At 35.7% G+C, this 10,841-nt stretch overlaps 2 protein-coding genes across 2 annotated transcripts; both read right to left on the minus strand.

Moving 5' to 3' along the window:
• On the minus strand, positions 1,689 to 6,890 carry LOC18789291 (U-box domain-containing protein 44). The gene is made up of 4 exons (XM_007225327.2): positions 6,721 to 6,890; positions 4,531 to 5,906; positions 3,860 to 4,181; positions 1,689 to 3,433 (listed from the first exon to the last, which is right to left on the minus strand). Exons 2-4 carry the CDS (start codon positions 5,758 to 5,760, stop codon positions 1,938 to 1,940), a joined length of 3,048 nt encoding a protein of 1,015 aa, XP_007225389.1. The 5' UTR covers positions 5,761 to 5,906; positions 6,721 to 6,890; the 3' UTR covers positions 1,689 to 1,937.
• LOC18791782 lies at positions 9,057 to 10,219 on the minus strand. The gene is made up of 2 exons (XM_007223890.2): positions 9,949 to 10,219; positions 9,057 to 9,526 (listed from the first exon to the last, which is right to left on the minus strand). The coding sequence occupies exons 1-2, from the start codon at positions 10,075 to 10,077 to the stop codon at positions 9,425 to 9,427; spliced, it is 231 nt and encodes a 76-aa protein (XP_007223952.1). The 5' UTR covers positions 10,078 to 10,219; the 3' UTR covers positions 9,057 to 9,424.

The raw sequence follows: 10,841 nt of genomic DNA on the forward strand, positions 1-10,841 counted from the left end.
ATATTTATGTGGCACTTTTGACACATCAATTGAAGATGCTCTAATGGAAATGTTTTCCTCTAGTATGAACAAAAATGATAAAGGTGACAGCCTTTTAAATAGGGAACTTTCAAGGAGCCAAAACTAAGGAAGTCTCTAACCCTAATTGAGGGAAGACAACCTAAAGTGAAAGAACTCACACCACTAATCTTCGAATTAAATACATGCAACTGTATATATAGATGATAAATTAAATACATGTAAGAGCAATATAAAAATAATAGAGATACCAATCTTCAAACTAGTAGACCCTAGAGGTCATCTGAAACTCACTTCTTGGTTTCATCAATTCAAACATTTTTAATTTAATTTTCTTTCTTTAATTTCATGGTTCTGCCATTGCTGTGAGGAGTGTTACTAGCTAATCTTTCTTTAATTTCATAATTCCAATAAATTATTGAATTTATATCACAGAAAGTATAGCCAAAATAACAACAACAAGAAGAATGAAACCAAATCAAGACGAACTTGTATATTTGGAAAATATTTATAAAAAAAAAAAAAAAGGGATCTTTTAAACCAGTTAAATATAAAAGGCACAAATTTTCTAGTTTAGAAGCTAGTATTTACCTGCTTTTGGATAAATAGGGAGCATGGTAGTGCATTTCTCCTCTTGTTACTCATTTGACAGAGGTGCCATGGCGACTATGGCATGCGACGATGTTTTGAAGAGTTAGGGTTAGGAATTTTGTATTTGGTTGAATAAATTTGGGGATTTTGCAACACGGTCTGTCCACGATAACTAGTTGGCCTCAATCGCAGGCCTGAAATTGTCATTTCCTATCCTTCAATAAATATTTAAATATTTTAAAAGTATAACCGCACGGCTATACTCTTTAAATATATTTGAATATTTAGAAAGTATAGTTGCACGGCTATACTCTTTAAATATTAGCAACTCTGAATATTACGAGTTAAGCGATACATTGACCTCAAGCTTGCAGTAAGAATTGGATCAGGGCAATTCAATTTTATCCTCACATGTAGAGGTTTCATAAAGATGTGATCTCTCAAATCTCTGTTTGATTTTAGTAAGAATTGGATGCATGAATCTCTTCCTATATACTATCCTTGCTGCATATATCTCCTCTAATAATTCTTTATTTCTTTCAAGTTTTAAATACAATGCCGCATAAACAATAATCTGCACAATGCTAAGAATGAAGATGTAAGGACAAAATTGGAACCATGAATCTCTTCCTATTTTATTATATTATATTTTATCATAATATAATAAAACTATTATGATATTTGACATTTTGGGTGGAGTTAAACTTTTTTAGTAAGCCATCAAATTCAAAATTAACATTAAGTACTATTTTCTATTCATAATTAAATTATTTGAAAAACGCGAAGAGTCTTGTAGTCGTCATTATTAGTATTATTATTTCATCACTACTATAATTATATTGTACAAAAATAGGTGTACTTGATTAGTTTGAAGCTTTTCTTTTGTGTGTAAAACAAATGTTAAAAAATCGTCGTCAAATTCTCATATGAACTCAAAACTCCAAGAAACTAGCCCATGAGTTCTAACTCAAATATTGGTGCTATTTGGTTGAGCTTTAAAACATGTCCCATATGCACATGTTATGTTTATGTGTTTATATGAGAATTTTGATTAGCATGCCAATTGACAAATTCGAGTGTAATGGCATGGTGCTCTAAATGATGATTTTATAAGCATTGTGCCTGAAATGAAAACATAACTGTACATTAAAATCTTTTGCCCACCCATCTTGACCAATGTATACTGAAAGTTCCAAATCATGTATACTAAACCCTATATGAACTGAGATTGATGTACTAAATTTCCCAACTTGATCACTGTAATCACAATTCTCAAGCAAAGTTTTAAGTGTTTTTTTTCTTTCTTCCTGATCTGATAAGCAGAACTTTTAGCCATACAGCCCAGGGATAATAGATGTAGATGATCTTGAATAACGTTCAAGGAGTGACAAGACCCTGGCAGCCTTCCTCCTATGACGACCATCCTCATGAAAATTACTGCCAGTTAGACCAGCAAGACTTAATCTGGCAGTTGATCCATAAAATTCAACCATCTCCTTTGACAAGAAAACCTTTTCAAGTAGACTCAATGCCTCTTCCTTGAGAGAATCTGTTCCCCAAGTCAAGATCTCCAATGTAGGCTTTATGGCATCAGCCTCATGCAAGACATTGGCTCCTCTTTGAGGAGAGGCTTCAAGAACCAATGTGGAGAGAGTTTGAATTGCTTCGATGGCAGTTTCGTAAACCTCCCCGGATAAGAGCCTTACCAGGTCAGGCAAAGCTTTTGCTTCCAATACACAAAATGTGGAAGTGACACTGCAGGTGCCACCATGTGCTTGGCAAACAGGAGCACCCGATGGCTTGAAACACCAGCAGCCGGATGGTTTGGACACAACAGTGAGCTTTTGACTGCTTGTGGAAAGATTCCCAATCAGAGCTGCAGCTCTTGCCTTTGCGGTCACTGAGCTGGACCTAAGAAAGTTTACAAGCAAAGGGTATGCTCCTCCTTCAACCAGTATACGCTGCGACTCCAGGTTTGTGGGATCTGTGAACCTAAAAAGAGCACTTAGAGCATTTTCTTTTGCTTTCATGGTCCCTGTTCTTAAAATGTTTATGATTGCAGTATGTCCATCCAATTCAATTAACTTCGTAGTTAGTGATTTTTCTGATTTCGGCAGATTAGCCAATATGCCAGCAGCAGCCATCTGTACATCATCCTTGTCATCATTCTCAAGAAACCCCACCAAAACCTCCAGCCTTCTTGGCTTGAGAAGGTACTCAACAACCCCCTCAGGCTCGTGCTGGGAGAAGAGGAAAAGCAAACTTATTGCAATCTCTCGAATCTCAGAGTCGGAGTCATCAAGAAGAGGAAGAACCAGTGATATGGCATCGCCAGTGACAACCGCCTTTTTAACCAACCCTGCATCAAACTTGCAGATTCCAAGTAGTGTGCGCAAGGAAGGCCTCCGGACATTGTAGGCCAATTTGGGATTCTGCTGTAACGAAATCAAATTGGTGAAAATTGGCTCTAACTCGAGTTGGCTCCCATTTTCATCAACAAAGAATTTAACCCCATCAGCATCAGAAGCGAATTTTTCCAGGATTTCATAACATTTAACAACAATGATTGAGCGAACATGGGGAGAGAACGCTAGTTTTAGAACAAGATGAACCCCACCAGAAGCTGCAACCAGCTCTTTGTTGGTATTGCAACTTGACAATTCAGCTAAGGCAGATAAGGACAACTGTTTTGCTTCAATATTGCCAGATGCCATTTCAAGCAAAGGAGGTATAACCCCTTCCTCACCGAGGAGCTTCAAATTTGAGTCGACCAATTCCATGTTAACAAGTGTTCTCACCATTGATAACCTTGAAGTTTCAGGCCCTGAAAACATTTAGAATGACAAATAGTATCAACTAATCTTCGTTAAAAGGATTATAGGCAATTCAGAATTACAGCTTTATTTCATGCAGAGGACATGACATATCTCATTTAAACACTAGAGAATGAGACTAATTGTTAAAACATCTGGCCATACACTCACACATAAAGGAAAAGCTACTAGTATATCTGACTATCATGGAACGAAGTGAATCCACGGTGTCCTAATAGGCTTGTAAATAAGCACACTGACTAGTAGATTTCCTCAATATCTTTTTTCCCCTCAAATTCAGTTATTGTTTCTGGTAAGAACAATGTAGTAAAAGGAATTTGAGATCTACTGATTACATCCCTCTTTTCATTCTTTTATGTGACTGAAGGAATTGAATATAAAGAAATTTTATAGTCCTAGTAAATGAATCATCTTACCATGAACTATGCGATCAATAAGTGGCTTATACCAGCCAGACTTAGCTGCACAAGAAATGTTTTCCTCATCTATGTCAAAAAGTTTCATCAAGATTTTCTCTGCAATCTCAGCTGACTCCCTGACAGTACCCTTTAAAAGGGTATAAACGAGGAAAAGAATTGTACTGCACTGTTGAGAGAGTTTCCTGCAGACAGACAAATTCCAACCAGATCTGTCTTGCAACAATTCATATAGCAATTCAATTGCAGCCTTTGAGATGCTTGAGTCACGGCCTAAGCAGGGAACAATGTGATCCCACCCCTGGGATTCAACCACTTTTTCCTAAAAGATTTTTTTCAAAAGAGATTTAGAATACTCCAAAACGTTTCGTATATTTTCAGGACATAAACAAGAACATTGAAACTTTTTATTTTTTAGTAAGGTCAACAAGAAAATTGAATCATCAAGTAATTTTTTTTAAGGGTTGCATTCGTTTTGAGAAGGATTAGAAACATGAAATTCTACAACAACCGTAAAACAATTCATAGCATCGTAAAACTATGCAATAATAGATTGTAAACTCAACAAATTCAAACAGTGGGAGTAAAATTAAAAGAATCAAAGAAAGGGGATCTTTCTTAGTTCGGTTTTTTTTTCTTCCATGTATACAAAGAGTACCGAAGATGCTTACCTTGTTTCTTGCATGCCCTTCTACAATATCCTTTAAGGTGATCAAAATCTTCCTCTTCACATCTCTGTTGTGAGAGTTTCCAAGGATAGAGATTATAATATCAGTAAGCCCTTCAATCATAATCCAGTCCTTGTTAATAGAATTCTCTCGCATAAGATCTTGCATTTGGCTTAAGGCATCTAACATGGACGTCTCAACACCTGATAACAACTTTGCCTTGGAAGATCTTATCTTGAGGCAGTAATTAAGTTCTCGCCACTCTTCTATTGATTGCCTCAATGGAAGGTTACTTCTCCATTTAGTATCTTCAAGAACCTCATGTGTTTCTGGGTCAGTTCTCTTTTCACTGTCAAACCAAGCTATGATGGCGGCTCTCTCACATGTAGTACCAGTGCAAAGGCTGACTGGTTCAACCATGACAGTTCCTTTTATACAGCAAATAAAAGGCTTAAGCGGTTGAATATACTCTTCACTAGTGTCATATCTCTCTATGGCCTGAACACGCTGCTTGTATTGCTTCTTGACTTCTTCATAATCCCTTGCAGCATCAGCTCGAGAGAGCAGCTCAATAATCTGCTCTAAGAAGAAAACTTCAGCTCTTTCCTTCCTGCTGGCAGCTTCTTCTTTCTCCTTTCTGAAATCTGCCAGCTCTTTGCTTATCTCTGAGGGTTCTAAAGGCACTCCAACTGCCATAGCTATTTCTGCAAGCATGTCATTTGCAAAACCCTGGTCAAGGGTCTGATCTTTAAGACCCTGGTTTAGCTTGTCAAAAACTTGGAGCTGAGACTGGGAAGCCTCAAATTCCACTCTTTGCATCTCATTCTGTAACCTATTCACCTTATCAGATATCCCCGATAAAACTTCAGTATTTGCCAGGGATAGAGCAGCCAATGACCTACCAATATCCCTGGTAACGTCTTGTACCTCCTTGACTATGTGTCGGCACTTGACAAGCAAGTAGAAACGAGCTCGATTTTTGTACTTCTCAACCAGACTGTTAGCCCTTTTAACATCTGTTTCAAGGGACTCCAAAGCAAGCCTAGCAGCTTGAGAATCATTCAGTTCTTGATGCTGCAATTCTTTTAAGACCAGTTCAATGTCAAACAAGTGCTTTGACAGGACCTTGAAACTCTCTTTTTCGAAAACATCTTTAGCAGCATGCGCTGTTTTAATGACCTGGTTTGTTAGCACGGCCAAGATGGTCCCAATAGGTATAAGCTCCAATGCCATTCTAATATTCTCTGCCAAATCCTTTATTAGAACAGAAGAAGGATTTCATCTACTGCCCGTAAAATGAAGACTAGATCAGTTAAGCGTATTCCCTGGTTGAAGTACTTTCCTATTTTTATTGCTCCTTCTGACCATCGAACATCTAGCTATAAAGACAGAAAAACGAAGAATCAGCTTTATCCAGTAAAAGGGGATGGAGAAGAGAAGAAAGAGATTAATTTAACAAAGCGAAGAAGATGAAATTGTACAAATTTAGAGCAAATTATAGATAATAATCTCGTTCATAAATAAAGACATACAAATGTTCATGTATATCCTCTATATTGCTACAAATTTCGGGAGGGAAGAGTTACCAAATCTTTAATCTCTTTTGGGAAAATACACACACACACACACACACACACACACACACACACACACACACTCACACACACACACCAATCAGCATACTAATTGGTGAAGGACAGAAATTTAAACCACAATCCAAACTACAATGCACAAGCAATCTTTCCATTTTAAGCTTTGTTAAATCGAAGGAAACTAAAAGCAAAATCTGTTCTCAAACAACTACGAAAGCATGAACAAACAAAACCCAGAAGTTAAATGATTTATAAATTTAAAGTTAAAATTAATCATAGTGAGAAAACCAAAATGCCTGGTTAAATCACTGATAAAAGGTATAAGAAAATCAGAGATAAATAATTCCTTGCTCAGACCCCTGCAACAGAGGGAAAAAGTGGGAAATCGGCTAAGCCAGAAAATGCATCTGTGGGTCAGCTCAGGCTAGCTTTCCATCAACGAAGAAACAAAAACCACATAGATTGTAAAAGTGGAAAGTACTCTTTTGGCTTATGTTTCTCTCACAGGGTTTTTTGGCAGACAAAAATAGAAAGAAGCAAGAAAAGTAAGCCAGAAATGTAAAAACATGAACAACTCGGAACAAGTAAGGAATTTAGGTACCTGCCAAAAGAGTTCGTCATTACACTTTTATGAGCTACATGCCCTCTTTGGTTTATATCTTGATGGAGCAAAGTGCTCGTAAATGATCAAAGCTTTTGCCCCAGTCAATGCGGCCGGACGACCACCAGGGGGAGGACAGGAAGAAGACTTGAGTAAGTCAATAAAGATTCATTCTGTGCCTCGATAATATTATCATCAATTTCAAAGTAATTAATTCAGACGCGGTGTGGAAATTTGTGTTTTTGACTAGTGACCACTGTTCATTTGGACGTAATACCACGTACTTAAGAAAAGAGCAAGGAAAATTCCACGTACTTAAGAAAAGAGTATTACAATGTAACTTTGCGTTTACAATTTGATATCCGACATCAAATTGTTGATATAAACACCAACTCACTCTTATTTTTGTTCTCAACAATATTATTTCGACATATACCAAGAATTTTTCTCGCCATTTCATTAAAATTTAAAGTCGTCAGTATACATTTGTAGCTAGAAAAATGTAGATTAAGAAATTTTATATCATTGTTGACTCTCTTCCACCAGTAGAATCACGACATTTGTCTATCAATGAACCAAGGTAATCTTTCCTAGTAGTATGAGGGCCAGTAGGTTTTGATATAGGAGGAGTTGGCTGAGGGCTCGTGCCTGCAGCCCATATTGAAAGGCCTACATTCATTTTTCATTTTTTATTGGCTTTTTATTACAAATGGTATTTGAGTTTTACGAAATTATCACTTTTCGTCTTTAACATTTTTTTGAGATACTAATGGTCCTTAAGGTTATCCTGCATACATCAAAATGATCCATGCTGTTAGCTTCCGTCATATTTTCTGTTAAATTATTGACATGGCACATGTGTGGAGCCTAGAGCCACATAGTTTTAAATATAATATAATATTATTTTAATATTTTAAAACTTAAAAGTCATGAAAAAAATATTTTAAAGCAACTTAAATTGTTTTATATATTTTTAAATATCTTTCATGCTTTGTTCAAATAGAGAGAGAGAGAGAGAGAGACAAAGAGGAGTGGGTCTGTGAGGGGGGGATGGAAAGAGAAAACATGGAGAAGGAGAGAGAGAAAGATATATAAAAATATACTAGCCTTTTTGCATGAGCTTTCGTGCTTGAGATATATATTTTTTTAAAATTTTTAAATATATTTTAGAATTAAAAAAATAATGGGTGGTTGTATTCCATAAAAATAATATCTATTATCTGATTTTTCTTTTAATTTTAATTTATTTAATATGAAAAATTGTGAATTTACCATATTATCTTCATTTAATTAATAATTTCAATTCTTTTAATGTTTGCATTAACAAATGACATTTTCTGGCATTTTGAATGTTTCACTATTTCCTACCTTTTGCTTTATCTATATATATAAAGCAAAAGGCAGAGAATGATGAAACATTCAAAATACCAGAAAATGCCCTTGGTTAATGCAAACATTAAGAATTAAAATTATTAATTAAATGAGGATAATATGGTAAATTCATAATTTTTCATATTAAAAAAATTAAAATTAAAAGAAAATTCAGATAATGGATCCTATTTTTATGAAACACAACTATCCATTATCTTTTTTAATTCTAAAATAAAATAAAATTTTTTTAAAAAAAAACCTCTCGCAGGCGCAGAAGAGCGTGCAGAGAGACTAGTATATATAGATAAAAAGATTAAGTTGCTTTTAATTTATAATTTTTTATTATAAATTTTTAAGTTTTAAAAATATTAAAAATATATATTACATTATATTTAAAACTACATGACGCTATACCATTGGATGCGTAGACTTCACACATGTTCCACGTCATCAACTTAACAGAAAATTTGACGGAAACTAATGACAAGAACCATCTTGATGTGTGAAGGCGAACCTTAAAGACTATTAGTGTCATAAAAAAACGTTAAAGATGAAATATAATAAATTCGCAAACCGCAGGAACCATTTGTAATTATTAAAAAAAAAAAAAAAAAGCTTTTTTATTTTTGGTCTGAAGGCCTACATCCAATTTAGGGCAATAAAGATTTTCTTTTCAACACACCCAATTTACACATTCTGTAATCTTAAAAATAATCCTAACCAAAATCATCACTGCCTCCAATATAAACTTTTTTTTTTTTAACGAACAGTTTTTCTTTAATACAAACCATATTCTATTTTAATCTAATCTAAACTAGGTGGGATTCAAACTCGGGTGCACAGAAAACTTGGCTATGCCCACGTCTACCCAATATCAATAGTTTTTAATGAACAGCTAAGGCATGAAATTTAACAGTAAATCCAGATTTTCAACCTTCCAGCTTCACTCAGGCACAACCCAGAAAAGCAAACCAAAAGAACTCACAAGTAGATTACAGCTCCACAAAGAACACGAAAATGAAAGTTCAAAAGTACATGAGGAATATTGTAGATGTTTGGTCACTTTCAAATCCATCCATGGTTTATCACAACATATAATTTACATCCTGAGTCACAAAAGCTCCTTCGTCCTCCACACACAGCATGAAATGGGCAAAGTGGATTTGAAATTTTAAGTAGGATTGTGGAACATTACAAGGCCACACTTGAACTTGAAATAAAACCCACTTGGCCTCACCATTATTTCGACTGAAATCTAAGTGCAAAACCCAACATTTTTTTGTCTATAGCAGTCACTTACAAGTTACAAAAGAAAAGAACCCCAAACAAAGCATCAACGGGCATTGTTCTTCCTAGCTAGTTCTCGCGCCATCTCTCTCATTTCCTCTGGTGACGGAGGTCTCGGCGCTTCAGGTGGATACACAACATAAGAATGCTGCAGACCAAAACCTAATAGCTCAGATCATATCAAAATCTATATAAGCAAAGCAAGCCCCTTTATGCCATGAACTAGAATATCACATCCATTGCCTCTCGGCTAAATTAAACCACACCATAAATTTCAAAAACAATAAACCCTCTAACAGATTCTACCCACAATATCACCTCAACTTCAAAGGGTTCAATTGAATCACTGCAACATGCTAGATTAATAAAACCCACATCAGAATTCAAGCAAAATTTTCAATATGAAACAGATTTTTTCCATAATGATACTGCAATATCAGATCTACTCTTACCTCAACTTCGAACAATTTGAATTCACAGCTTGCTCCGTTATACATAAAAAAGCTAATACTAATACAAAACCAGTAACAGAGAGAGAGAGAGAGAGAGAGAGAGAGAGAGAGAGATTACGTTTCCCATGAATCTCTGGAGATTCGTAGTGTTGTTGGCGAAGGTGTACATAAGAACGATGGGGACGGAGACGTAGAGCCCAAACTTTGCGATCTCTAGAATTCCCTTTGAAGTTCCCAGAGAAGACATGTTCCCTAATCAATCAAAGGCCACTCTCACTGTTCGGTAACTGAAGTTTCAGCTCACAAACCCTAGAAAAATGATCCACCTTCTCAGAGAGAGACGAGAGAAGAGAGGGATTTAGTGAGTGAAGTGTGCGGATGAGGGACTTGATACGTGGAACGATTTTGTGAGCTATGAGTCAGTGTTTGTAGAATTGGGCCGGGCTTGTTTCGTTTCGTCTTTCTGTGGGCTTTGCAATTTTTTTATTATAAGCATTAATATTGAAGTCTCCACAACCAAAGCTTGCAAGTCAAATTCAGGCCCCAATTTGACATACAAATCAAGAGCACACATTTGAATATTGTTCGAAAATAAAAATTAAAGAACCCTAGTGAGAAATATCATACCACAAAGAGCTTGTGGGGAGAGGAATCGTGCGGATATGTGAGAAGGAAGATGAAGGATAATCAAGGTAAATTGTTTAAAGTTAACAGGGACATTGTGGGGATTTAAAAAAAATTCATTAAACATTATCAGCTCTCATTCCTCTTTTCGCAAAAGCGGAAATGCAAAGTTATTCTTGAGCTGATTCTCCAAATGGATGTGACTTACAGTGATTTCTTATAAAAAAAATAAAAAAATCTCCTTCTTTACCAAATGGTAAGTTTTTGGTCTTTAAGCAGATGATGTAAAGAAAAGTACGAGTGTGTTGAAAAGAATCTTTATCGTCCTAAACTGGATGTAGGCCTTTCAGTCTAGGCTACAGCCACTAGCCTTCATCCAGAGTCATT

The sequence above is a fragment of the Prunus persica genome, chromosome G1, assembly GCF_000346465.2.
Source record: "Prunus persica cultivar Lovell chromosome G1, Prunus_persica_NCBIv2, whole genome shotgun sequence".
NCBI classification, from domain to species: Eukaryota; Viridiplantae; Streptophyta; class Magnoliopsida; order Rosales; family Rosaceae; genus Prunus; species Prunus persica.